At 46.0% G+C, this 27,647-nt stretch overlaps 4 protein-coding genes and 5 non-coding genes across 13 annotated transcripts in view; 2 read left to right on the top strand and 7 right to left on the bottom strand.

Annotated features, from left to right (window-relative positions):
- The window catches only part of Map2k1 (mitogen activated protein kinase kinase 1), a 71,342-nt gene extending 56,761 nt beyond the window's left edge, over positions 1-14,581 (top strand). For 2 of the 3 annotated variants that reach the window (NM_031643.4, XM_087560265.1), the window contains 6 exon segments: positions 5,063-5,187; positions 7,018-7,219; positions 8,886-8,950; positions 12,598-12,659; positions 12,989-13,034; positions 13,566-14,581. In NM_031643.4, coding sequence (NP_113831.1) covers positions 5,063-5,187; positions 7,018-7,219; positions 8,886-8,950; positions 12,598-12,659; positions 12,989-13,034; positions 13,566-13,679 — 614 coding nt within the window. In that variant the 3' untranslated portion in view covers positions 13,680-14,581. 3 annotated transcript variants of the gene reach the window in all.
- A 2,693-nt stretch (positions 14,582-17,274) lies between these two features.
- Snapc5 (small nuclear RNA activating complex, polypeptide 5) lies at positions 17,275-20,839 on the bottom strand. The gene is given in 3 exon segments (NM_001109643.2): positions 17,275-18,266; positions 19,543-19,632; positions 20,728-20,839. Coding segments are annotated over 3 exon segments (300 nt in total). The 5' UTR covers positions 20,818-20,839; the 3' UTR covers positions 17,275-18,146.
- A 902-nt stretch (positions 20,840-21,741) lies between these two features.
- Positions 21,742-26,866, bottom strand: Rpl4 (ribosomal protein L4). The gene is given in 10 exon segments (NM_022510.1): positions 21,742-22,039; positions 22,254-22,374; positions 22,469-22,552; positions 22,884-23,040; positions 23,259-23,388; positions 24,038-24,162; positions 24,551-24,689; positions 24,977-25,083; positions 25,274-25,445; positions 26,813-26,866. Coding segments are annotated over 10 exon segments (1,266 nt in total). The 5' UTR covers positions 26,816-26,866; the 3' UTR covers positions 21,742-21,811.
- Positions 23,137-23,207, bottom strand: Snord18c (small nucleolar RNA, C/D box 18C). The gene has a single exon (XR_015628286.1). It is a non-coding gene; the product is annotated as a small nucleolar RNA SNORD18 (small nucleolar RNA).
- LOC120094442 (small nucleolar RNA SNORD16) lies at positions 23,574-23,672 on the bottom strand. The gene has a single exon (XR_015628289.1). It is a non-coding gene; the product is annotated as a small nucleolar RNA SNORD16 (small nucleolar RNA).
- On the bottom strand, positions 24,317-24,387 carry Snord18b (small nucleolar RNA, C/D box 18B). The gene has a single exon (XR_015628284.1). It is a non-coding gene; the product is annotated as a small nucleolar RNA SNORD18 (small nucleolar RNA).
- Positions 24,750-24,848, bottom strand: Snord16 (small nucleolar RNA, C/D box 16). Its single transcript, XR_015628288.1, has one exon. It is a non-coding gene; the product is annotated as a small nucleolar RNA SNORD16 (small nucleolar RNA).
- Snord18a (small nucleolar RNA, C/D box 18A) lies at positions 25,158-25,225 on the bottom strand. Its single transcript, XR_015628287.1, has one exon. It is a non-coding gene; the product is annotated as a small nucleolar RNA SNORD18 (small nucleolar RNA).
- A 472-nt stretch (positions 26,867-27,338) lies between the features above and the next one.
- Zwilch (zwilch kinetochore protein) overlaps positions 27,339-27,647 on the top strand; it is a 33,209-nt gene continuing 32,900 nt past the window's right edge. For all 3 annotated transcript variants that reach the window (XR_015627011.1, XM_087563862.1, NM_001427745.1), the window contains 1 exon segment: positions 27,339-27,429. Coding sequence is in view for 1 of the 3 variants with exons in the window: in NM_001427745.1 (NP_001414674.1) it covers positions 27,377-27,429 (53 nt within the window). In the remaining 2 variants the exon portion in view is untranslated.

Here is a 27,647-nt window from a genome sequence, read left to right as displayed (position 1 = left end):
TCAGCTGCCCCAGCTACAGCCATTTTTTCTCAGTAAGTGGAACTTGGGGGGTCGGGTGGACTAGAACCTTTCATGAGCACTCTAGGGAAAGTTTAGGCGGGCAAAAATTACATTTACACGTAATGGCTAGTTGAAGGCTTTGGAGTTCTTGGACTTTTGTTTGGTTTTTCTTTATATCTCTGCTGCTCAGTTCTCTGAGGTCCTGGGTAGCCAGAGGTAGCTCCATGATGGCTGTGAGTAGACTCAGTTGAGTCAGCTCCTTTCTCCTTTCATTTCTCCATCTTAGGGAGGGTTCTTAATGCTCTACTAAGCGTGCTGGGAAGGCAGTTGGGTCATTTGAAACCTAAGTTGCTATTTTTTAAACATCTCCTTAGGGATTGGAAATGTAGCTCAGTTGATAATGTTTGCCTAGCATGTGTGAAGTCCTAGATCTATCATCAGCACTACTTAAATTGTGTGTGCTGGCCCACAGTCCTTAATCTTGGATGCAGGAGGACCAGAAGTTCAAGATCATCCTCAGCCACATAGGATGTTTGAAACCAGCCTGCATTCAGGAGACTGTATCTTAAAAATAAGTAAATAATAGCAAACACAATAGCTTATTTGCCTTCAAAACAAATTTCAGTTCTCACTCTCTAAGATCCTGTCACTTTTGAATACAGCCTTTGTCACAAATGAGCCTGTCTGACATCTGTCCCTCTGCTTGATCCTCTCCAGGGCTCTTCCTTCTTCCTTCCATTTCCTCCTCCCTCTCTCTTGGGCTTCCAACCCCACACTTGACTCCTGCCCTTCTCTTCCTCCATGCCTTGCTCATTAAGTTACATCCTAGGGAGTGCAGCTGAATGCACCCTCCCTTCCCGAGAAAAAAAATAAAGGAGCCATAAAAGCCCTTGAATTCAACCACCTGCCAGTCTTGCCAGCTAAGCAGCTGCCGTGGGGTGGGTGACACCAGCTCTGTCTGTGCTGTCATGGTCATACCTGTGCACTCTCTCTCTCTGGGGATCACAGCCTTGTAGATAATGATTGTGCCCTTTGGATCATTGGGTAGTGCAAGAATTCTATGTAGCATAAACAAATGGCCCCCGAAGCATTTTGTGTAGATCCCTTATTTTAGCAGGTAGGAAATGTTTAGAAGTTAATCTTGCCAGTATATACTTTCCACTGTGGTTATTTTGGTGTCACAAAAGAATTTTTTATCCAGTTAGTTTTACATAAAACTTCTTTTGTTGTTTGTTTTGTTTTCCTTTTTGATGCTAGATAAGCACTCTTTCACTGAATTGAATCCTCTGCCCTACTCCTTGCTTTGTTTTTTTTTTAAAGAAGATATTCTCCATTGCTAAAGAGAATTGGCCGGATGGGGCAGGAGAGGAAGTACCATTGACTACCCCCATGGGCTTCCTAGCAACTTGGGAGCCCAGTGGTTACTTCACACAGAACGCTGCTTGGCTTACCAGTACCTGACCCTGAAGGGTTGGGAGAGAACTAGAGGCTTAGATAAGCTGTTGAAAAGTGCTGGGCCTCCCCTGTTACTCACCTTTGAGACTTCTGCTGGGACAGTACGGAAGAAGCTCAGATAAATCTCCCACGTTAGGAAGGGAACTCAGAGGTACTGGACACCAGAAGTGGACACCAGAGGGTGGGTAGGAAGGAAGACATTTCCATGAAGGGAACAGCAAAAGAGGTGAGAAAGCAGGACTTAATAGCATACTGGGGCAGTTAGAGACAAGCCAGCTTGGATTAGAGCGAGGAAGATGGGGGATAAGAAACACTGGAAAGTTTGCAAAGTCGGGAAGGGGGCTTTGTCGGACTGTGTTTCACGGCAAATGAGAGCCCCAGCAGTCTGTGTAGGAGCCATTCTGGTGGTGATTTAGCTTTCATGTGCACAAGGTAGAGTGGGACAGTCTGGGGAGAGGAAGAGTGTGGGGAGAAGCTGGCAGCTTTGGGAAGCTATACCAAAGTGCCCTTGAGACTAGGAAATTAATTCATTCTGGCCTTGTTTGACATCTCATACTTTCTACTGCCAGAAAAGATTTATCTGGGCTAACTAGGTAGGGGTAGGGTGAGGAGCATATTCTGGCTGGTACTCTGGCAGCATACTGAACTGTGCTAGGTCTTCTGGTCACTAGGAGGGGCTTCATGCAGAGTGTCTGGCTCTCAAGCCCTGAAGGGTAACGCTTCTCCTCTGCAGCCCCAGGAATCTCTGCAAATGGGTGGGTCTAGGAGGCTGAAGCTAGAGTTCAGATCCATATAAGAGAGAGCAGGGTTATGTAAGCTTGAGTGCAGATGCCTGCTTGCCATGTGAATAGAAATCAGATGCAAAGCAGCTAGAGGCAGCTCAGCCTCAGAGAGCAGCAGCTGCAGCCTGGAGGGAGAGAAGCAGCCGTGCCAGAGAATGCAGCCATCATGGAGGGGATGCTCTGGGCTGAGGTCACAGCAACTACCTCTGGGGATGGTGTGTGTGTGTGTGTGTGTGTGTGTGTGTAGTATATATGTAGGTGAGGGCTACACTCTGATGTGAGCTGCCCTGGTCAGAGAAGCCAGGACTTGCTAAAAAGTACATAGAGCATAGGTGGTAGGGTTCCAGCTAGTGCTCCTCTCTTGCTTCAGGTCATACCTGAAAGGCCATGGGAAACATTTGGGATGGGTGAGGGGCAATGGGGAGAAGGCTCATGTTAGGGAGCCTGTACCAGCCCTACAGGCACATCACACCCTTGGCTCTTCCTAAGTTGCTCCCATATCCTGAACATGTGACCTCCAAGGTCTGTTCTGCACACTGTAGGGCAAGGACAAGGGCCTCTTTCTTGTAAGCTGCTGTTAGAGAAAGAGTAGCTGGCCCCTCGCCACCTACCTAGTGTTAAAGTCGTTCTCCAATGGAGAACCGTGCAGGTGTGCCCTTACACTTCTGCATAGTGTTTTTTTTTTTACCCTGCTCTTATCTGACTGGGTACCAAAGACTACCTGGTGTTACACACTCACTCATTGGCTGATTTATCTCCTGACACCAGTAGGTGTTAGTATCATGTGCACTGGATGTTACGGGAACTTGGCAGAATGCCGGTGCCCTTTCCATGGTATTGCAGGGTACCTGTGTGAGGCAGGTGCTCAGTAACCAGTAGGCTTAGACTGCTGAGGAGTGTGGTTGTAGGATGCTAGATAGAGGGCAGTTTTTGCCCTGTGGCCTTGAATAAGCCCTGGACCCTTACTTAGCTCTGTTTTGGAAGTGAATTTGAATCTTACTCATTTAAGATTTCTCCCAGTGCCTGAATGATCTTGGAGGGTCTCTGTGGGAGGTGGAGTTGTAGAGAGGTTTCTAGCTCCATAGAAATGCTAGGCCTGGATCCAACTCCAGTGCTTGGGAGTGATAGTGAGGCTGGGTTTCAGAATGGTCACACTATGTGCTGAGTGTAGATGTGTTCAATCATCGGGGTTTGTGTTCCTCAGGGTTCACCAAGGTAAGACAGACTCTGAGGGCTCTTCTTGCCTTGCTGGAGCTGGTGTGAAGATAAGGGTAGGGAAGGGATAACTGGAGTATTGTAGGGCTGTCACAGCCCCTCTACCCCCAATTTACCCTTGGGAAGATCTTTAGAATCTGTTTAAGAATAAGCAAGTTAAACCAGGCAGTGCTAATGCATGCCCTTAATCCCAGCACTTGGTAGGTAGAATCAGGTGGATCTCTGAGTTTGAGGCCAGCCTGGTCTACAGAGTGAGTTCCGGACAGAACTATAAAGTAATTTTGAAAACTGTCTCAAAAATCTTCTTTTCTTTTCTTTTTTTTCGGAGCTGGGGATCGAACCCAGGGCCTTGCCACTGAGCTAAATCCCCAGCCCCAAGTTATTTATTCTTTTTAAAAGTTTTTTGAGGGTTGGGGATTTAGCTTAGTGGTAGAGCGCTTACCTAGGAAGCGCAAGGCCCTGGGTTCGGTCCCCAGCTCCAAAAAAAAAGAACCAAAAAAAAAAAAAAAAAAAAGAATAAATAACTTTAGCTGGGTTTGGTGACACCTGTGATCTTAGTACTGGAAGCTGAGGAAGTAGGATCTTACAGCCTTCCGTTCCTTTTTAATCCTATCAGAAGTTACCCTGTGTCTTGCTAGTAGGGGTACCTGAAGTAACAGCTTTGAATTCTCCTCCTCCTCCTCCTCCTCCTCCTCCTCCTCCTCCTCCTCCTCCTCCTCCTCCTCCTCTTCCTCCTTCTCCCTCTCATTCCCACTCCTCCTCCTCCCCCTTCCCACTCCCATTCCTCCTCCTTTTCCTCTTCCTCCTCCCCCTTCCCCTCTCACTCCCACTCCTCCTCCTCCTCCTCCTCCTCCCCTTCCCCCTCTCACTCCCACTCCTCCTCCTCCTCCTCTTCTTCCTCCTCCTCCTCCTTCCCCCTCTCACTCCCACTCCTCCTCCTCCCCCTTCCCACTCCCACTCCTCCTCCTCCTCCTCCCCCTTCCCCCTCTCACTCCCACTCCTCCTCCTCCTCTCCCTCCTCCTCCTCCTCCCCTTCCCCCTCTCACTCCCACTCCTCCTCTTCCTCTTCTTCCTCCTCCTCCCCCTTCCCCCTCCCACTCCCACTCCTCCTCCTCCCCTTCCCCCTCCCCCTCCCACTCCTCCTCCTCCCCCTTCCCCTTCCCACTCCTCCTCTTCTTCTTCCTCTTCCTCTTCCTCCCCCTTCCCCCTCCCACTCCCACTCCTCTTCCTCCTCTTCCTCCTCTTCCTCCTACTCCTTTTTCTGCTTCTTTTTGTGTGTAGAGACTGGGTTTCTCTGTGTATCCCTGGGAACTAGCTCTGTAGACCAGGCTAGCCTTGAACTCAAAGGTCTACCTGCCTTTGCCTCCCAAGAGCCAATGTGCCCTGCTCCAGACTTTGGCATTTTGACTGGTGATGATAGCTGACTCCTTTTGATGAGTCATATGGCCAGGTCTGAGTCCTAAGAGAGTAGACATCATTATCTACTTCCTTTGGAGTTTACAGGTCACAGATCACCTGTGATGGCGCATGTGGTGTGATCTAGACAGCACTGATCCTTCCCCTCCACAAACCACTCTGTGCTGTCATTTCTTGTTTTTTCTTCTTCACAGATGTCAAGCCTTCCAACATTCTAGTGAACTCACGTGGGGAGATCAAACTCTGCGATTTTGGGGTCAGCGGGCAGCTAATTGACTCCATGGCCAACTCCTTCGTGGGAACAAGGTCCTACATGTCGGTATGAACTGAAGTTCCCTTTCTCCAGTGTTTCTGCAGGCTTCATTATTAGCACCCCCATATTATGAACCTGGAGCCATACATTTTCACTGTGGTGATGGATAAGGATTGAGAAATGAGTCACAGTGGGCCTCTGGGGAAGAGCAAGTGTCTTCCTTTCACAAGTGTTTACATGTAATTGAGGTCTCAGGCACTGCAAGAGATCTAGCTCCAGAGTCGGGCTTCCATTCTAAAGAGACTTGAGAATGCACCTGACATCTTATCTGATTGCCAGACCCTTAAACCCAAGAGACTTGGACATGACCACACCCCACCTGGCTACTGCCAGTTCTTTTATCCTCTAGTGGACCTACTTAGAAAATAGGTTTGAAATCCTTTCCTCCATTCTGCCTCTCTCCACCCTCTTTATGAATGTGTCTGGATCATTTCCCTGCCTGGCATCCAGCTCCTGCTTAGAGTCTACTCTAGCTCAGCCAGCATCCTGTCTTGGTAGTCTTTTCTCCAGAGCCCAACTCTCCTGAGTCCCACTGTCACCTGATTACTGCAGGCAGCTGTCCCATTGCCATGATCATGCCATCATGGAGTCTTTCTCCTTCTTGTATCACAAGCTTCAGCCCAGTTATCTTTCTTAGGGTCTGGCACATTAAGGGTGTTAGGAATGCTGGTGAGTGGGTGGTATGGGGTTGACTGAAGGAGAGGGTCTTTGAATAATCTGTTTCTAACGTAGCAGGGAAAGATGGAAATCTGTGGGGAGTGCTTCAGAGGCAGTGCACAGGAGGATGAGAGTAAGGGTAGTTTTTACACAACCAAGGGAAAAGTGCAGGTCTAGATGGTTAGGACTGGCCTAAGGCCCAGAGTGTTTCATGCCCAGTCAGAGAGCTGCCCCATCTTTAAGGGTCTGAGTCCATCTCTGCAGTTCCTATGTAGGGGTGAGACTAACTAGAGCTAGGAAGCCAGCAGCTCCGACTCCTTACGTAGGGATTATGTCCAACTCCCCATTGCTCGTTGCTGGTCTTCACCTCCACTGTGACTCTAGTTACTGTCGGTGTCACAGTGCCCTTAGCCTGCCCCACAGCCCCTCTTTAGTATCTATAGGGAAGTTCTACTGAACACATTCCCCCCTTCCCCCTGCAGCTCCACTGACTTCAGGGGAGTTCTGCCCTTCGCTGATTTCTTCTGTAGATGGGAAGGAAGGCTGAGCAGCTTGCACTTGGGGCCACTCAGTTGCCAACTCTCACGTTCATTAGGCCTTGGAACTTACTGACCCATGACTTAGTGACTGGGGTTGTGTTGGTTATATGGTCAGTTTTAGAGTAGTCCTTATCAGGATTGGAAATGTCATGGGAGAAGCTAGTTGGGTGTCTAGATCAGCACAGTGTGATCACAGGGAAGGTTTTGAAGGGTCTGTGAAGTAAATGTCTGATAAACTAATGCTCAGTGTGCAGACGGACTGTGCTGTTTCCTTCCTGCTGTGTCCCACCTTTGTCAGCGCATGATCCTGTGCAGTTCAGAGTTGGAACTGATGATAAGCCTCTCATGTGTGCTTAAGACAGGCTACTTACATATGAAGGTCAGGGGCCATATTGGTTAAAGCAGGAACCACGAGCTGCCAGGACCTGACTGTGGGTGCTGCCAGCTGAGGCAGGATCCAGGGCAAATGGAGCAGTGAGGAGAGGTCAGAGATCTCATAAATAGAGGCTACATTCAAGAGACTAAAGGAACTCTTAACTGTGTGAGGTATCAGAGTGAGGGACACCAGAAGGTAAAAGCACTGAAGCCGCCCTAGGGGTCTGCCTAGACCAAGGAATATAATCACCTGTCTCCCCCATAGCCTGAGAGACTCCAGGGGACTCACTACTCTGTGCAGTCGGACATCTGGAGCATGGGGCTCTCTCTGGTGGAGATGGCAGTTGGAAGATACCCCATTCCTCCTCCTGATGCCAAGGAGCTGGAGCTGCTGTTTGGATGCCAGGTGGAAGGAGACGCGGCCGAAACGCCACCCAGGCCAAGGACCCCTGGGAGGCCCCTCAGCTGTGAGTGACTTGCTATCCCCAGTGAGGACTGGAGGTGGGGGTGTGGCCCCTTACTATTAGGGAATTGTGGGTAGCTGCTTCTCTTTGGGTGTCAGGCTGGGTCCTGTGGGAGCAGCAGGGTACTTGGGTGGGTGTAGAAAACTATTGTTCTTTCCAACAGCGCCTGCTGTTTGTTTGCTGAGTACTTGGCTGTGATCCAGGTACTGCGCTTAGAACTTAAAAATATTAGTTTGCTTTTTAATAATGCAGATTTCTTTTTAAATTATGAGATTCATATAAAATCTGTGTTTAAGTTACATTATAGCTGAGTGGTTTGTAGTATATACTTCTCCACTGTACAGCCGCCACCACCACAGCCTCTTTCTAGAACATTTTCATCACCCAGAACATCTTTCTCCATTACCAGTTGCTCTCACCTTCCCCCTAGCCCATCCCTGGCAACCACCGATCTATTCACTTCCTGTCTCCATGGATCTGCTTAGCACATTCTAATTTTGAAAGCAGTTTGCTAATGAGCACTGCTGTAATATGCTTTAGAGAAGAAACTGAGGCACAGAATACTTTCCTTGCCAATGCCACAGAGACTTCTAAGATGTGGCCAGTCTGCTAAGCAGAAACTTTGCAGCAGCACATGCTTCTGATTGATGCACACTGATACCTGGTACTTGGGGACTGTCTTTTCACAGTCTTTTCTGTTGGGGTTTTTGTTGGGGGAGGATTGTTTGGACTCCCAGAACTTGTTCCCTGCCTGTGCCTCATGAGTGCTGGAGTTAAATATATGTTCCACCACACCTGGCTAGCCATCTCATTTTTTTAAAAAAGATTGATTGATTGATTTATTGATTGATTGATTTATATGAGACACTGTCACTCTCTGAGGGTCATCAGATTCCATTACAGATGATTGTGAGCCACCGTGTGGTTGCTGGGAATTGAACTCAGGATCTCTGGAAGAACAGTCAGGGTTCTGAACTGCTGAGCCATCTCTCCAGCCCTGCCTAGCCTTTTTACTTTTATGTGACTTCTGCTGGGTGTCCCCATCTGACCATGGATACCTGGTCTTTATCCTGATGACACTGAAGTGGCTGAATGTGTGCAGGGAGGTAAAGGCACCAGTGTTGATAACCAACCAGAGAAGGGACTTGCTTGGGGGCTTGGTAGGAAAGGGAGAAATGGATGCTCAGGGAGAATTAAAGACAAGTTCAACTAAGTGTGGCTTAGTGGTAAAGTTTGCCTGGCACTTGGGAGGCTGTGAGCTCTAGCTATACAGTGCATAAAGGCCAAACCCAAATATAGCCCTGCACACAATTAGTTCTTATGTCATTCGCTGCTCTGTAAATGTAAGGGTGGGAAGATGAATTGTCATTTGACTCTTTCCAAAGCCCTGCCTCTTGACTCAGTGGTCAGTCAGTTTGTCCAAGGTCACACATCTAATTTTGAAAGCAGTTTGCTAATGAGCACTGCTGTAATATGCTTTAGAGAAGAAACTGAGTGATACCGAGCCCAGACTCATAGACATGCTTAGGCCTCCATATTAGGCCTTGTACAAAGTGGATTTTTATGGTCCATGACCCATGCTCTACCCCTTGACTCATACTGATAAGTAGCCTCTTGTCTATATCTGTAAAGTGTCTTCTTCTTCTTCTTCTTCTTTGTAAATCTGCAGCATATGGAATGGATAGCCGACCTCCCATGGCAATTTTTGAGTTGTTGGATTACATCGTCAATGAGGTATGTGCTGCCAGGCTTCCTTGACCTCGGTGTTTCTTTACTCTATTTAAGAAGTTTGGGGCTGGGGATTTAGCTCAGTGGTAGAGCGCTTACCTAGGAAGCGCAAGGCCCTGGGTTCGGTCCCCAGCTCCGAAAAAAAGAACCAAAAAAAAAAAAAAAAAAAAGTTAAATAGAAGGGGTTGGGGATTTAGCTCAGTGGTAGAGCAAGCCCCTGGGTTCGGTCCTCAGCTCTGGGGGGGCGGGGGGGGGTGGTTAAAGAGAGGGCTGGAGAGATGTCTCAGTGGTTAAGAGCACTGACTGCTCTTCCAGAGGTCCTGGAATTAATTCCCAGCAAACACATGGTGGTTCACAACCATCTGTAATGAAATCCGATGCCCTCTTCTGGTGTGTCTGAAGACAGTGACAGTGCACTCACATAAATAATTTTAAAAAAAAGTAAGAGAACAAAGTAAATAGAGTGGTGGTGGCACACACTTTTAATCCCAGCACTCGGGAGGCAGAGGCAGTGGGTCTCTAAGTTTAAGGCCAGCCTGGTCTACAGAGTTCCAGGACAGTCATGCTACATAGCGCAATCTTGTCTAGAAAAAAAAACAAAACAATAAAAGTAAGTAGTTCTGGACTGGTGAGATGGCTTAGTGGTTAAACATAGTGGCTACTCTTGCAGAGAACCTGGGTTCAATTCCCATCACCCATATGACAGTTCACAACCATCTCAAACTCCAGGTCAAGGAATCTGGTACCCTCCTCTGTGAGCACCGCATGCATGGAGTTAAATATATGTTCCACCACACCTCTTTTGGTGTGGCCTCTTGTCTATATCTGTAAAGTGCATAGACAAAAATTTGGGCAAAAAAACTATACACAAAATAAAATGGGGGAAGAAAACCAAGGAAAAGGAAAAATGACAAGGGGAAAAAATAAAAACGCTAGTTAGATAAGTGTGTTGGCGCACACCTGTGATCCCAGTACTTAGGTTGAGACTGCAGAGTTCCAAGCTCAGGCAGGCCTGAACTACACAGTGAGATCCCGGTCTCAGAAGGGGAGGTGGGAGGGAAAACTGGGTGAGCTGTTTATATGGTGTGGTCCTCAGGGTGCCTGGGCTTTGCTCTTGGAATTGTCAGATCAGAGTCCCTTCTTCCTTTCCCAAGATCAGGAGCCTCCCATTCACACACTGATGTTTGCCTGTCTTCATTTACTGAGCTGTTCTGTGCATACACACACATCTGCGTGCAGGAGGTGTGAGGTGTCAGTAAGCGGGATGGACCACAGGTGGAAGAGCAGGAGCCCAGTCTCCATGATGGCTGGGGGGTGGGGAGGCAGGCTAGTGAGTGGGGAGCTGTAACACACAGACTTGGACTATTAAGTGCTGTTAAAGAGTAGTGACTATAGAAAGAGATGAGGATGTCCATTGTCAGGTCTGGGAAAGAAGCAAAGTACTCTGGATGACTTCCTATGATCCCACTGCCTTGGAGGCCAAGGAAGAAGTCCATGAATTCTAGGCGAGTCTGCTCTGTAGAGTGAGACAGTTTCAGAGAGAAAGAGAGAAAGGAGGGGGAGGGAAGGGGGAGAGAGAGAGAGAGAAAGAGTGTGAGTGTGTGTTTTTGGGTAGCAGGAGAATTTGAGAAAAGTCTTTTTAAATGTATATTGTAGATGCCTATTGTAGATGATTAAAAAATTTAAAATTCTTGTCTGATTTTAATATGAAGAACCATACCACTTGTGAAATTTATGTGTAAGTAGGTTTATATTAAGGAAGGATGAGACTTGCCCCAGTCTTTGCTAAAGTGTAGGTTGGGGCAGTACAGGGATGTGAGAGGAAACCCACTGGGCCAGCACTCTGTCGGGCAGCAGGAGCAGCCTTGGCAGTTGATAAGAAGGGGTGAATGCTGACATGTTTTAGAGGCAACACTGGGCTCAGATAAAGCCATCACCCATCCTTGACTTCAAAAAATTATAGGCAGTCTTCTTGTATCCTCCTCTGAAAACAGACCCTTAAAAGCACAAGTAGACCTATTGTTTGTCACAGACTTAACAGGGAATAATATCCTGGTCACTGTAGAGGTTATAAATCAGTGAGTGCTTTCCTGCCCATCAAGGAGTTGTTTACTTCTCTACCCTATGCAGAGGGCACTGTGCAAAGCAGTAGCAAGGAACAAGGCAGAGCAGTGCAGGCTTGAGGGGTTCATCAATGCAGGGTAGGCCGTCTGGCCTCTGCCTGTTGAAACCTCTATGGCTCTGGGTGGGAGGTCCGTGGGGAAGCTGCCTGGACCACCTGTGCAGCTCTGTGCACTGCTTTGCCCACAAGTGCTCACAATCTGTTCTCACTCTGTCCTTAAAGCCAGCTGAGGAGGGTGAAACTGTCTTTGCCCTCTTTACATAGGTAAGAAAACTGAGGCTCCAGGATGGGCAGTAGCTCTCACTTTTCCCCAGTGCTTTCTTTCACCTGCCTCCTTCCATTCCCTGAGGCCTTTGCTAGCACCCAGTCCTTTCTTGCCTACCCCCTCCTGCTCAGAAGGAACAGATACTGGCTTCTGGAAGCCAGCTGTTTTCTCTTGAATATTTCACACAGCCTTCTCAACAGCTGGGACAGTTTGCAGGGTGGGGCTTGTCCTACAAGATTGGGCCACTGTTCTACAATCTGGGTTGCAACTGACCTCAAACTAAGCCTTCAAGGTGAGAGGGAGGGCTTGCTGGGCTTTCAGTAAGGGGCTTGTATTTTGTTGTTTCTGCAGTGCTGGAAATGAGACCTATGCCTCATGCATGCTTTGGAAGCTCTTCCACCGAACCGAGCCATTCGTGCAGAACCAGTGCTTACTCCATTTGTTTTAGATAGGGCCTCATTATATAGCCTGGATTAGTCTCAAAGGCCTCAGCTTCCCCAAGTGCCGGGACTATAAACAGGCACCACCCAGTTGACCTTTCTTTTTCTGTTTTCTTTTTGAGACAGGGTCTTGCTATAAGGCCTGGTTGGAACTCACTAGGTCACCAGGCTGACCTAGAACTCAGAGACCCATCTACCTCTGCCTATGGAATGCTTGGGCTGCTATTTATTGGTTAGAGCAGTGACATCTTAGGTATATCTCGAGAACTGCTCCTCCCAAGAAAGCTACTGGCGCACAGGTCACATAACTAAGATTTCCTAGAGCTACTCTCAGGATCCTTGTGCTGCATGTGGGCAGTGTTCATCCACACTCGGTCTCTGTCAGTTAATGTTTTATTAACCTGATTCTCCAGGGTTAAGGAAGGGAATTTTATGGCATCTGGGAGTACTGTCAGGCCTGAGTGGTGCCTCCTGTTTTGTGCGTCCTTGGAGCTTCTGCTGTTGGTAACTGCTAGTGGCACTTCTAGGCCAGCCAGCACTCTTACATACCCTTCTTCTACATCTGCGTATCTTCATTCAGAGGGTTCCAAAGCTAAAACACAACCTTTCTCTAGAGGAGAGTGAACAGGCTGAGGGGAACATGGTTTGTTCTCTCACCAGAGTGTTAGAATACTTGAAGTGGTCCCAACAAGGTGAGTGAGGAGGAGCTAGAGTTCCCAAGGCCACTTTTCTGGAACTGATAGGGCAGCAGTGGCCAGAGGCATGGTGTGGCGGGGAGGCAATGGAACAGGAATCAAGAGTGTCTCACATGTTGAAATATTTGCAGCCTCCTCCAAAACTGCCCAGTGGAGTATTCAGTCTGGAATTTCAGGATTTTGTGAATAAGTGGTAAGTTTGTGCCATGTGCTAAGACACCCCCCCCCACCCCCCAAGCCCTACCCTATCCCCTCTAATTAACCCTGGCTGCTACCATAACCCTTGTGTGCTGGGCCTCATGACTGTCTGATCCTGGGTGCTAGAACTTGAGGGATCATCCTGTTTTCTGACCTTGATTTAACTCAGCAAGACTTGCATGCTAGACACAATGAAGGTGTGCCTATAATGGAGGGTGAGCAAGGTTCAAGCTCTAGTCCTCAGCCTTCGTAAGGGGCCGCCATACAAACAGAGGCAGTGTGACTTCGGAGTAGCACTCCTAACATTACCTATCTTCTTTTCAGCTTAATAAAGAACCCTGCAGAGAGAGCAGATCTGAAGCAGCTCATGGTAAGTCTTATAGAACCTGTTTGTTCATCTGAGCCGTTTTCCTACCCTTCCCCTATACTTGTCAGGTTTGGGGCTTCACAGTGCCAGGCATTAATCTCTGCCATCCTGTGAGTTACAGGGGTACCTGGGATGTAATCAGGGAGAAGCCTTCCCATACCTTTCCTGAGGACAGACTTACCTCCCACCCCCAGTTCTGACTGGTTCACCTCACATATCCAGTATCCTGAGTTCCTCTTCAACTGGTTCTAGTTTGATGGCCCTGACAGAGGCTTGTGATACTGTAAGATCCAGACAATGCCATGACCTGTGTAACCTTGAGTGTAGTGTACATTCTAACACATTCCCCAGGGCCTCGAAGTTTATGTATGTAGGCTGGACAGAGGCCGGCCCATTTATGTTTAGATCTTTTGGCTGCAGCTGGCCTACTTGCTGCCCAAGGGTGAGCACTCAAGGCATCCTCTGAGTGGTGCCCAGGCCACCCTGCTTTTCCTTCATTTTTATCAGCATTCCCTTTCCTTGTTTCCTGCACAGGTACATGCTTTCATCAAGAGATCTGATGCCGAGGAGGTAGACTTCGCAGGCTGGCTCTGCTCCACCATTGGGCTTAACCAGCCCAGCACACCAACCCACGCTGCCAGCATCTGAGCCTTTGGGAAGCAGCAGAGAGGAATCCTCTGCCCAGTGGCATGCCATGTTGCTTTCAGGCCTCTCCCATGCTTGTCTATGTTCAGATGTGCATCTCATCTGTGACAAAGGATGAAGAACACAGCATGTGCCAAATCGTACTTGTGTCATTTTTAATATTGTCTTTATCGCTATGGTTACTCCCCTAAGTGGATTGGCTTTGTGCTTGGGGCTATTTGTCTGTTCATCAAATACATGCCAGGCTGAACTACAGTGAAACCCTGGTGACCTGGGTGGTCTTCTTACTGATGTTTGCGCTGCTGTTCATCGTGACTCACTAGCTGGCTGCCTGTATTGTCAGGATTCTCGGACCCTTGGTACTTCACTCTTGCTGGTGACCTCTCAGTCTGAGGAGAGGGGGCCTTCTGAGACCCTTCACAGGCAGTGCATGCATGAAAAGCATGCTTTGCTGCTACTGAAATGAGCACCAGAACGTGTACATCATGGTATTTTATTTTTGCTTTTGGTATAGAACTCAGCAGTTCCCATTTAAAAAAAAAATCTAACCAGAGCCCATCACTGCCATGATAGCTGGGGCTTCAGTCTGTCTACTGTGGTGATTTTTAGACTTCTGGTTGTATTTCTATATTTATTTTTAAATATACTGTGTGGGATACTTAGTGGTATATGTCTCTGAGTTTGGATTAGTGTTTCTAAATTGGTAGTTATTTTGAATGTCACAAATGGATTAAGGAATCAACGTATCAAGAGTTCTATCTTTCTTCCAGTCTAAGTACCAATGCTATTGTAAACGTGTATAGTGCCTACAAATTGTATGAAAACCCTTTTAACCACTTTACTCAAGATGTTTATCAAATCTAATCTCTTATTCTAATAAAAATACTATCAAGTTAAAGTAAAAAGGACAAAAGAGATTTTTGCTTTTGCGGCATGCCTTTTAATTTCTCTAGACTACAGGAAATAAAATGATTGTGGTGGTGTAACTGGGTATGGCCCCCATAGACTTATGTGTTTGAATGCTTGGCCCAGGAGTGGCACTTATTGGAGGAAGTGTGCCATTGTGGGGGTGAGCTTTGAAGTTTCTTAGATGCCCAGGCTCTGCCCAGTGTAGAACACAGCCTTTGGATCAAGATGTAGAACCCTTGCTCTTTTAGCACCATGTCTTCCTGCATAACGCCATGCTTCCAGCCATGATAATGGACTTAACCTCTAAAACTGTAAGCCAGCCCCAATTAAATGCTTTCTAAGAGTTCCCACAGTTGGCTGGAGAGATAGCTCAGAGGTTAAGAGCACTGATTGCTCTCCCAGAGGTTCTGAGTTCAAATCCTGGCAACTACATCTGTAATGAGATCTGATGCCCTGTTCTGGTGTGTCTGAAGACATCTACAGTGTAGTTATATATAATAAATGAATAAATAAATGAATAAATAAAAAAGAGTTGCCACAGTCATGGTGTCTCTTCACAGCAATGAAGTCCTAAGAGGATTTAGCTGGAAACTGAGGTAGGGAAAGTAAAAACAGGAACACAGTTGGAAGACATAAATACTCTACGGGCCTACGAGGGTTTTTGTTGCTGGTATGAACACTCCCTTATAGCTTGTAGTCAGCCCACCATCCAGGGGACAACAGGAACCTAGAGACAGAAACTGAAATGAAGCAGGAGGCCGTGGAGGAACCCAGCTTACAGGCTTGCCTGGCATGCTTGCAGAACCTCTTATACCACCCAAGGGTCACAGTGCCCCTCAATCACATCAATCTTCATTAAGAGAATGCACAACAGGGGGTTGGGGACTTAGCTCAGTGGTAGAGCACTTGCCTAGCGCAAGGCCCTGGGTTCGGTCCCCAGCTCCTAAAAAAAGAAAAAGAAAAAAAAAAAAAAAAAAAAAGAATGCACAAGAAGCTTACCCACAGGCCAATCTGATGGGGGCAGTTTCCCAATTGAGGGTCTTTCTTCTGAAATCACTCTACCTTGTGTTGACATAAAAACTAGCCCAAAATGCCATGAGCCAAGAACGTACTCGATTTTAATCCTACTACTTGGGAGACAGGATTGGGTGGATCTGAGTTTGGGGCTGGCCTGATCTATATAGTGAATTCTAGGATAGCAATGGGTGTGCAGAGAGATCTTGTCTCAAGAGAAACAAGAAAAAAAGAAAACTAGGCAAAGCACACACAGTGACCAGATGTGTGCAGTGGGCTAATGGGTCTCCTGCAATGTCAGTCTTTGTACGAACTTAACAGTGTTTCCTACCACCTTAGGACCTGTGAATGAGTAGTCTCTTTACAAGGGAAAACCTGTAGGTGGGTGTATGAGGGTTTCTATTGCTGTGACAAAACACCATAGCCAAAGCAACTTTGAGAGGAAAGGGATTACTTGGCTTATATATCCTGAATCAAGTCTACTGAAGTAAACCAAGGCAGGCATTCAAACTCGCCCAGAAGCTGATGCAAAAGGCAACTGTCTTAGTCAGGGTTTCTTTTCCTGCACAAACATCACGACCAAGAAGCAAGTTGGGGAGGAAAAGGTTTATTCAGCTTACACTTCCACATTGCTGTTCATCACCAAAGGAAGTCAGGACTGGAACTGAAGCAGGTCAGGAAGCAGGAGCTGATGCACAGGCCATGGAGGGATGTTACTTACTGGCTTGCTCAGCTTGCTGTTATAGAAGCCATGACTACCAGCCCAGGGATGGTAACACCCACAATGGGCTGGGTCCTCCCACCTTGATCACTAATTGAGACCCTTACAGCTGGGTCTCAGGAAGGAATTTCCACAACTGAGGCTCCTTTTTCTGTGATAACTCCAGCTTGTATCAAGTTGACACAACCAGTCAGTACAGCAAGGGAGGAATGCTGCTTACTGGTTTAAGTATAGTACCCAGGTCCACCCTCCCACCTCAACAAGGAAACACCCTAAAGGCTTAAGTCCAATCTTACAGAGGTAGTTTCTCAGTTGAGAATTCTTCCTGTCAGGTGGCTTTGTCAAAGAGAGACAAACCTAGCTAACAGTGGTTGGAAACCTGCCTGAGTGAAACTCTAAGTGATTTCTCACAGAACATTTCTTATTTCATGTAGCAAAGCCTGCTTACAGTTTCATCGGCCATGCTCTCAAGAAGTCCTTGCTGGTCAGTCTGCTGTACTATGCTGAGAAATGGTTTCAGTATTAGAGTTATGGCTTTGTCATGCTTTGAGGTGGCTGTAACGTCAGAAAAACAAGATGCAGAGCCAAGGAATATTCTTAATCATAAGAGGACTGCTGTGCTACTGTGGCGAACACAGTCTGGCTACCAGCACACTAGAAACTGGGTATCCCAGAAACATTTGTAATTCCAGCTTTGAGAGATTAAGTTTTCTATACACATGTACTTACACATGCCCATACACGAGCAAAATATAGCCTGAAAACACCAGCAGCAGTCATGTGCAGGTGACCTGGCTCGGTGGGCTTGTTGCCAAGCCTTATAACCCTAAGTACAATTCTTGGAATTCACACGGTGGAAGAGTTGTCCATAAGTTGTCCTCTGACCTCCATATGCACATAGTGGTACACATGTCAACACATACATACATGCACACACAAAAAGGCCAACTCATGGATATTCCTCGGTTTCTTCTTTGGAAGAACATCTTACACAAAACCAGTGTAGATATTGTGTAGGGAGTTGTCAGCATGGGGGTGTATATGACGTACTTGGTGTGTTGAGGAGGCGTGCTGATGGCCAGAGGTTGCTGGCAGTTTTCTGTACGGAGTATGGCTGTTGAACTTGCTTTGTGGACTATCACACTGACCTGATATCCTACCTTTGCCTCCCCTGTCACATCCCTGTGACTGACCCCTGGTAAGACCTGGCACTGTTTTGGTTTGGTTATAGTTCAAGTTGGCTTCACAGTGGATGGCGGTCACTCTTGCTAGAGCATCCTAAAGCCTGGGATTACAGGTGTGTAAATGCCAAAGTTAGCTCACACTGTGTCTTACTATGATCTTCTACCTAATGATCAGATGTTATCTACTTTCCCCCATTCCTCTAGTAGTGAGATTGAACTGATTTATAGATCTCGGTAGAAAAGAACCATTTTTTTGCAGTTATTTAACCCTTTCCATACATATGTGCTGGGATTGAGATGTGTGCCTCTATGAGCACCACCACTGCTCTCCAGACGGGGTCTCTGAGTAAACCGGAACTCACTGGTTTTGGCTAGATGAGGCTGGCCAGTGTGCTTCAGAGATCTGTTGGTCTTCCTATCTCCAGTGCTGGGGTTACAGGCACTCGACACTCTGCCTAGGTTTTTACACAGATTCTGGGGCTCCAAACTCAGGTCTTCGTATTTGCATGTAGATACTTTATGGACTGAGCCTCTTCCATTTATAAGTATATCTCTCACATAGGCCCTGCAAGACGACTTTGAAGAGATGAAGTACCGAAGACTTAGTTTAGTTTGTATAACTAACCCTAGCCCTTGTCCCCTTCACGAATCAGATTCTTCCTCCTCTTCTTCTTCCTCCTCCTCCTCCTCCATTGGGCTCCTTGTGCTCAGCTTCAGTGCAGTTTGATTGATTGATGCTTCATTGTCCACCTGCAGCGACATCTGTGAAAAATAAACAGCATTAGGATTGTGGTGAAGAAGCTGAGTCTCAAAACAGCAAATTCTTTCAAATCAAATCTCATTTATGAGGTTGGAGGAATGATCAGCAGTTAAAGTACTTGTTGCATGCCAGGTATTGGTCGTGTACACCTCTAATCCTAGCACTCAAGAGGCAGACGCAGGTGAATCTCTGAGTTCCAAGCCAGCGTGGTCTACAAAGTGAGTTTCAGGATAGCCAGGGCTACACAGAGAAGCTCTGTTTAGAAAAACAAAAGAGTACTTGTTTCTTTTCCCAAAAGATCCAAATTTGAGTCCTAACATCCATGCTGGAGCTCACAAGCCCCTTCTCTAGGGTATGTGACACTTCCATGGATACTAGCATACATTCACATAGCTATAAAAATAAGTCCAGGGCTGGAGAGATGGCTCAGCGGTTAAGAGCACTGACTGCTCTTCCAGAGGTCCTGAGTTCAATTCCCAGCAACCACATGGTGGCTCACAACCATATGTATTGGGATCCGATGCCCTCTTCTGGTGTGTCTGAAGACAGCTACAGTGTACTCATATGAATAAAATAAAATCTTAAAGAAAAAAAAAGTAAAAGTCTTGACAAAATAAAAATCAAAATTAAAAAAAATTTCAATTTTAGGTTCATATTTTCATGGCTGAAAGTCCTCTTCCTGTTTCTTGTTTCTCCATTACTGAAAAGGGATTAGGAGTCAGTGTTTACTGAAATGCCAACTGACCTACCTTCCATCAACAAAGTGACAACTACATAGTTCATAAGGAAGTCTCAAAGCACAGCATACTGAGGGAAGGACACCAGAAGGCCGCTAGCCTGGATACAGGACAGTGCTTCAAAACAAACCCACCTTTACCACAACAACCACTGCTGGTTTCTCGGGGCTCAGCTGAGTAGCTGGAAAGGATGGAGTAGTGTGAGATCTGGGCAGGCTGGGCATATCAGTGTACACTAGAAGAGTAGAGGCTGCCTAAAGCTGACAAAGTATAAAAGACAAGCTATTGCCTGGATGATTAATGTAGAGTAACTGATTGCCCAGCTACAAATGATGAGGGGCTGGAGATGCAGTTCACTGGTAGGGTACTTGCTTACCTTGCATGCACAGTAATTTACCCATGTCCCCAAAAATTTGAATGGTACTTTCCAGAGTCCTCTGGACTTGGTAATAATGTGCCATACAGTATTTGCCTGCCAGGGAGCAAAGGCACAATGGGACTCTATACTCTTATTTGGAAGCCTGTACTTGACTAAACTTACATCACATAACTGTTCAGGTGCAGGCTGAGAAGGCAGTGTCTCAGTCCGTCCTCGAGAATTTATCATTGATTGAAGGGCCAATTCTTCGACCTAGGAAAGAACAGCCAAAGACATTTCACTGAGTATTCCGCTGGGTTACCATAGTGAGTGAATTCTACTACACACTGTACAGGTTGGCCTCATGGAAAAGAACTGCTTATAACCCCTGAACTGCTCTAGAAAGGCAGGGGGAGCTTTACCTCTCCCCCTTTTTCTTTCCCTAAGACGGAATCTTACCTTGTAACGCTGGCTGTCCTACAACTCCATAAGTAAACCAAGTTGGCCCCGAATTTACAGGTCTCCACCTGCCTCTGCCTCTGAAGTGCTGAGATTAAAGGCATGTGCCAGTACACTGAGGTTAAAAATGTAGGAGGCAAGTTTAAAGTCAACCTGAGCTATACACTAGGTTCAAGGCATGCCTGGGTTACACAGGGAGGCCACTTCTCCCCATCCCTCACCCTCACCCCAGGAGACATCTGGCTCCACAGACATAGATGGTTGTCCTAAGCTTGAGCTTGTCTACTCATTAATGAGAATGTGAAGGCAAAGGCTAAAAATGCACGTGCTTCCTGGAGCACCAGGGTACCTGTGTTTGGGAGGTCATCTTCAATACACAATCATTAAGTGCTTGTAAGAGGTACTGATGCAATTAAGGGTGGGCCATTTATAAGTGCCCTGAGAAAAGCTGAATATCGTTTTCTATACCACAAGTGTAATCCCCATGTCACTTACATTTAAAGATCTTGCCCATGAATGCTGAGCAGGGATTACCATCATTTCGCAGGGGCCAAATTATTCCTAAGTGTAAGACGTAATCAAGGCCGACCTAAGCTGCACCCGAGTCATTATCTGTTCCCGGAAGGGTTATTGGGAACTCTAGGGGACAAGTTTCTTTCCCAGATCTCATTCGCACCGCAGGCGGATCTAAGTCTCAATACTAGCTTGACAACATTAAAGTCCTTTCTAATGCATATAAACAATAGTAACCAGCAGCTGAAGCGTGAGCTGGAGGGCCCGGTTCCGGTGGACGTGGGCTCAGAAGGTAAACCTGCTAAACCGGAGGAGGTCTACTAGTGGACCGGAGCTCTACTTGCCGCGCTCGCCGGACGCTCACGAGGGGCTAGAGCTGGAGGGCTGCACGCTCACCTTGAGACGGTTCAGTTGGTCATGCAGGGCTGCCTTTAGACGCAGCAGGGTCTCTTCCTCCTTGCGGAGCTCCTGCAACCGACTCAACATGCTCCTCCACTCCCGTAAAGCGCTGCCTTCTACTTGGCGCGCGCTGATGACGTCACTTCCGACCACCGAAATCAGCGAGGGACGCTAGTTTTCTTGCAGTTGTTTGCTGAAGGTAAGGTCGCCGGACACTAGGAATCTGAAAATAAAGTGGAATCCCCAAGAGCGTGGACTCTTCAGTCCCTAATGTCTCTCAGACTCAGGAAAACAGCACTCATCTCAGCACTTCTTTTTTTCCTTTTTTTCGGAGCTGGGGACCGAACCCAGGGCCTTGCACTTGCTAGGCAAGCGCTCTACCACTGAGCTAAATCCCCAGCCCCCCATCTCAGCACTTTTAACGTGCTTTTCCAAGTGACTTTATACTCTGCAAAGGCTACAATTTTGCAGGTAGAAACCAAAATACCAAATACTTAAGCTTAGTAGGGACAAGTATGCTAAGCTTAATGAATTCCCATGTTTTAGGACAAGTGTTGTTTTTAGCCGAGTTCATATTGTCTGTTAGTAATTTTGACCAAATACCATAAAGGCAACAGGAAATGAAGGCTATCCAATCAAGGATGATTGATTGACATTTGTTAGAGAACACCCCCCACGCACACAGCCCATAATTGTGGCAGACACATCATTTCCTTTTACCACGATGCCCTCTAGTGGCTATCATTACAACAGTCATAGTCTTTGGCACCTAGCTGTTCCCGATTTAGTCCTGCTTCTCAGCCTAAAACATCTGTACCAAATACTAACAGACTGGATTTCATTGCAAATTAGTCAACTATCCCAAAATTATTTTACAGTAGACTAATATGTGGAACAAATCAGTCTAGAGAATGAAATTTTATTAAAAATAAAGCTCTTTCTTGCTCTGTAGTGCTGATGACCTAGGCTTGCCCATGAAATCCCACAATCAAGAGTCACACAAACGTTTCTCACTGCATCTTTGATTTATTCAAATAGGCTGTATCTTTTTGCTCTCTGGAATTTAACAAATTTTAATAGTTTATGCAGCAGACTTTTTTTCTTCTGTGGTAGGTTTCTTCTCTGCTGGTTTCTTGGTAACCACCTTTTTCCCTGCAGGCTTCTTCAGCTTCTTGGCATCCACAGGCTTCTTTCCTTTTTTGCCTACTGCAGGTTTTTTGTCTCCAGCCCCCTTCTCTGGAACAATCTTCTCCGATTTGGCTGCCAGTGCAGCAGCTGCGGCTTCCAGCTTTTTCACTCGAAGTTTGTGCTGCAACAAAAACATGTAGGATATAAGAATCCTATCTTCAATGGGAGTCCAGCAGCTCACACCTTAAACTCCAGTGCTTGGGGGGTGGGGGGGTGGGGAGGAGGAACAGGTGGGATCTGTCTGCTAGTTGGTGGCCTGGTCCTCATAAATTCCTGTCTCAGGGGAGGGGAGGCAATCAAGTATTAAAAAACTGACATGGCAAATTATGACTTACATTCCTAGCCTGGCGGAGAATGGTGTTCCTACGCATAGTCTTTGCGTAAGGGTTCAGCTTCAACATGATCCTCAGATTCTTCAGTGGATTCTTCTTCAAGACTCTGCGCTGAATCTTCTTGCTATCAAGATTAAGAGGTAGCATTCGTTAGTCAACACCTTTAAAAGTCAAAGGAGGTTATAACAAGTGCTACACTTTAAGTTTCAAAACTTTACCGTGGTGCTCGAAGGGCTCTTTGGATCTCTGGGCTTTTCAAGATTCTGCTAAGGTCTGTGTTCATCATCTTGTGCATGGGGAGGCTGGGGGAGAAAAAACCCACAAGTCCAAACTGAACATAAAGCATTAAAAAATTGTAATTTAGGAGTTGGGGATTTAGCTCAGTGGTAGAGCGCTTGCCTAGCAAGCGCAAGGCCCTGGGTTCGGTTCCCAGCTCCGGGAAAAAAAAAATTGTAATTTAAATGTTTCAACTCTTCAGATATAGAATTTCCTATCTTTAAATTTTCAGTTAATAACCATAGAGAAACACTACTCCAACAATGGAAAATGTAAACAAAATTTGAATGCAGAACTTAAGGCAAATATAATCAGACATTTTAGTCATTAATCTGTAATAAACATAGGGAAACTCACTTGTAGTTACTCTTGAGGGAAGCAGCCTTACGCCAAGTGCCATACAACTCATCCAACTTCCGGAAAGCACTTTCAGTCCAAATGCAGAAACGCCCCACATGCCCACCAGGAGCAAGTTTCAAAATGTTCAGCTTGCTTACATTAAGCAGAGTAATACCTTTAAGGGGAAAGAAGAATCAGGAAGCCATGGCTTTTTGAGCTGCACATCACTTAGAAGCTCTAGTCATCATGGTGGATGGAACTCACTCACATAGGAATCAGAACTTCCACAAAATCATGTTATTTCAGAAACACGGACCATGAAGTGGAATTTCATCATAACCACAGCTGAGCAAGCTTGCACAGAACAGGCAGTTAAAACAATACAAGATTTACCAGGGATGTTTCTGAAGGCCTTGATGATTCCATTATCTTCATTATAGATAATGCAGGGTCCCCTGCGCTGGATCCGCCGTCGGTTTCTCATTTTGCCCTTGCCAGCTCTCATTCTCTGGGAGGCATAGACCTACAGGGTGATGAGCTTTGTTATTCTGATCAAGATATAAACTTTCCAGCTCTTCAATTTCAACTAAACAAGAAACCATCTAAGCAAGCAAAAAGTTCAGTCAGGTCTGATGCTGTTTGATCCCTGAAATTCACAACTGTGTAACATTTCACGGCTCAGATCTCAAGCTAACTAAAGTTTTAAGTTGCTCAGCAATAATTTTCGTCAACCTTCTGATTCAGCTTTCTGACAGCAGGCAACTGTCACTGAAAACAGAGTAAGACGCAAATTACAACATCACTGCAAGGAGATCAAGGCCTTCCTGTAAAAAAGATGACAGAAAAAATAAGATCCCCAGGGTTGGGGATTTAGCTCAGCGGTAGAGCGCTTGCCTAGCAGGCGCAAGGCCCTGGGTTCGATCCCCAGCTCCGGAAAAAACTAAAAAAGATCCCCGAAGCGGTCTTTTTTAGACACACAAATCTGTACACATACACATCTACCACAAATCATACCCACAGCAGACTACCTAGGTTACCTGTAAAGAACTAAGTTTCTATAGTGATAACCAATAAGAAATGAAGACCAACCACCCATCTATAAAACCTCACCTTATCCTTTGAATCCAAATCTGACAGTATGGAAGATCAGACTGTGTGTATGCTGAACCTACCTTTTTGATGTCATTCCAAGCTTTAAGTTTCTTAAGCAGCTGAACAGCCTCCTTGGTCTTCTTATAACTTTCAACTTTATCTTCAACCACCAAAGGCAGTTCAGGAACTTCCTCAACACGATGACCTAACAAACCCAATATAACATTTAACAGCAAAGTATCAAATTCTCCCCCAGAGACACTGTCCCAGAACTCAAGAGATCCTCTTGTCTATGCCTCTAGTGGCAGGAGCCTCAACTATTTATACGACACCTCAAAATAAAGCACAATACAAACTGCCAAATCAGAATTTCCACTAATATCATGTGTTTCAGAAACACGGACCATTAAGTGGAGTTTCATCATTTTGACAGTTAATAACACGGTAAGAATTTGATAGGAGCTACAATCAAAGGCTCACTATATATTTATATAAGCAAAAGTGGCTTTAGCAGGCAGAGAAATAGAATTCTCAGAAGCTAAATTGACTTAGGTGCAAGTTAAAACTAAACGTCACACATCAAAGCATCAGACCTTTAGACATCACCAAAGCTGGTAAGGCCGAGGCAGCCAGGGCAGAACAGATGGCATATCGTTTCTGAGTTGTGTTCACTCTGCGATGCCAACGACGCCAGGTTTTGGTTGGTGCAAACATGCGGCCTCCACGACACATCTGATTTCTTTTGTCAAGAATTTTTCTTTTCAAACTTAGAAAATTAACAAGGTCATTACTTGCTCAGCAACAACATTCGTCAACCTTCTGAACCAGCTTACTGACAGCAGGCAACTGTCGCTGTGAACAGAGTAAGACGCAAATTACGACATCACTGCAAGTCCACCCTCAACATCTTCAGATCCTTTAGATACTAATACTTTTAAACGTGATTCAATTATTAATAACTATTAATACAAACTTTAAGTCCACTTGGGTCAATTGCCAAGAACACCAACAAAGGATACGTTTCCAAAGGCACCCTGGCCAGAACGGTGGGTGCCACCACCTCGAACTCTTGGAATTCGAGCCACAGCTCTACCAGTACCCCAGGACTCAGCACTGGTCTGATGACCTATAATTGGTAAGAGCAGGTTTAGGTACTAATTTATAACAAACCCATGACTTAAATTTATGCATGGTAAAGGCAGTATCAGAATAGCCACAAAAATCATGGAGTTCAGAAACACGGACCAATGGAAATCTCATCATTTACTGCAAAGAAGCCTTTAAAGTATATACCCACGACGAATGTAAATCCATACCTGCTAATTCACTGACAGCATAGGGCTGTCTATTGTTCTTCCTCAAGTTGGTGTGAACAAAGTTCACAATATCCGGTCGAATGGGAGCTTTGAACACAGCTGGCAAAGTGACATTCTTGCCAGATGACTCCCCCTTTTCAGAGTACACCGATATGAGGGGACGGGCACAAGCCTTGGAAGAAAAGAAGAAAGTAACTAAAACTCAAAGTACCATCTCCTGTCTTTGAACCTAGATTTGTAAAGCCCATCTTGTTAATACTTGCAAAGAGATAGAGGATTACCTGGGGAATAATGGGGGACCAGAGGCAGGAAGTAACAGTGTCAAGAACCAGCACATGAAATACAGAAAACGCCAATAGAGCCCTATCACGTTGTAATAATGGATTCACTTGAGAAAATTAAGAGTACTTATAGAGACAACATTGGAGGCAAACTTCCCATCATTAAATGTCAGGAGCTTGATTTTTGGAGGCAAACACATAAAATCTAGACTAAGTCACTGGCTGAGGTTATATACACACCAATCTGTGGGAGCAGTTTCAGGTCAGAATGGCTTGTCTTAGAACACCAGTGGTTATTTATCATGTCAATAGTTTTACAGTGAAAGAACATACAACCTGAAAAATCTGCCAATTTTAATAACAAGCTTAAAGCAGAATGAAAATGTTCAAAGATACTGTTTAATATAAGACCACGTAAACACTACCCTCACCAACTTCAGCAAAGCTATGGTGCTCATTTGTCCAACGCTCCAGACCCCTTATCAAGCTCAGAAGTTTTGATACTTCAACTCTACAGACTTCTACCTGAGTTACCACTTGCACTGATCTCTGCCCTATCTCCCACGTGTTCTTCCAGATACCAGACCATCTACCTTTTCTCCCTTAAAGTTGTCGCACAATAGGACAACCTAGTCAATTTAATGATGTAACTGCAGACCTGTCTCCAAACTTTAATTTATCGTGGTTAGACCAACATTAACCCACCTAAATAAAGCAGATATAAACACGTCAAGAAACAATTACTACTACTGTCTGCGAATTGTTTTAAGGTAAAAACGTCTAGATTATATCAAATAAAGTAACAAAGACCTGACTTCCCAGAACTATTTCAAAGAAATAGACGATCTTTCTATAAGGCGTTTACACAGAATTCCCTCATATCTTTTCTTTGAAGTTGGATACACAAATTAACTGCACTGACGGCACATGACCCGCCAAGGCCTACGCCGAGTTGTCATCGGACAACCCAGAACCCGACAAGTCTCCCACATCAAAAAGCTCCGCTTCCAGAAGCCACGTTTTCTTAGAACTAAGGGAAGCAATGATCCCAAAGGTTCCTCTGTCATCCACCCTGCGCTGTTGCCCACGTTGCCTCTAAGATGGCTGCCGCAGCGCATACAACCCAGCTCCGGCCAAAAAAAGTGCTAGGTCCACTTCCCACTGCCTCCTCTCTGTAGATCCCACGTCCAGAATTTTCACCCTCTTCCACAGGCCCCAGAAATCAGGGGAAAGCCCGGTGAAGAGGACCTCCACTCACCATGGCGGGGAGAGGAGAAGGCCACGCTCCTCTCTACCCGGCTGCTCCCACAGGAAAAGGAAGAACTTATCACTTGTACTCTATATATCCTTCCACTCGTCTTCCGCATCCTGCCCCTAATGAAAAACAACGTAGAGACACAAGCTATCTTTCTGCTACACTTAAAAAATTTTAAAGGTTTATTATTACGTGACGCGTGTTAAAATTATGTATTTATTTATTTTTTAAGTTAAAAACAGTGATTAGAAAAGAGGGACTCCTTTTCGCGGAATAATTCGTAACTCGTTAAAACTCTCGCGAGAGTTTTCTTTCTCTTCATCCCGCCCACCCTCGTCACACCATCTCTTTTAATCCATTTTTCCCCCCACTAACAGAAATGGGATACTTTTGGAATGGTAGATTGAAGGGATCCTCTACTAAATTAAAACAATGTGTTAGCGTTGAGTACAAACAAAACTTAATGTGTGAAGTAGTTCCGGCTGGGCGGGGTCATGCTCTCTGATGTCAGCGTCTGGGCGCGCAGTTCAGTTTAGCTGCACCGCAATGGAGCGATCGGACAGAGGCATGTGGGTGCGTTTGAATCGCGCAGCCGAGGAGTTTTATGCTCGTCTTCTACAGTGAGTTGTGGTCGGGGAATGGGATAGTACTTGTCCCTCCCGGCCTTTGTATTCGCGCCCGAATGTGTTTTGCCACAGCTGTAACTTTTGCCCCCTTCCTGCTCTCCGGATCTGGGATATGAGAGGCAGGTCTCTACTGTAGTGGGTAGTGCTTTGCGGAGGCCTAGCCTCCCGAAAAAACATCAGCACTTACCCAGGGTGGCAAGGTGACGAGTCGG

This window comes from Rattus norvegicus, chromosome 8, assembly GCF_021556685.1.
Source record: "Rattus norvegicus strain SHRSP/BbbUtx chromosome 8, alternate assembly SHRSP_T2T, whole genome shotgun sequence".
In the NCBI taxonomy this organism is placed as follows: Eukaryota; Metazoa; Chordata; class Mammalia; order Rodentia; family Muridae; genus Rattus; species Rattus norvegicus.
This window is presented reverse-complemented; position numbering and strand designations above follow the sequence as displayed.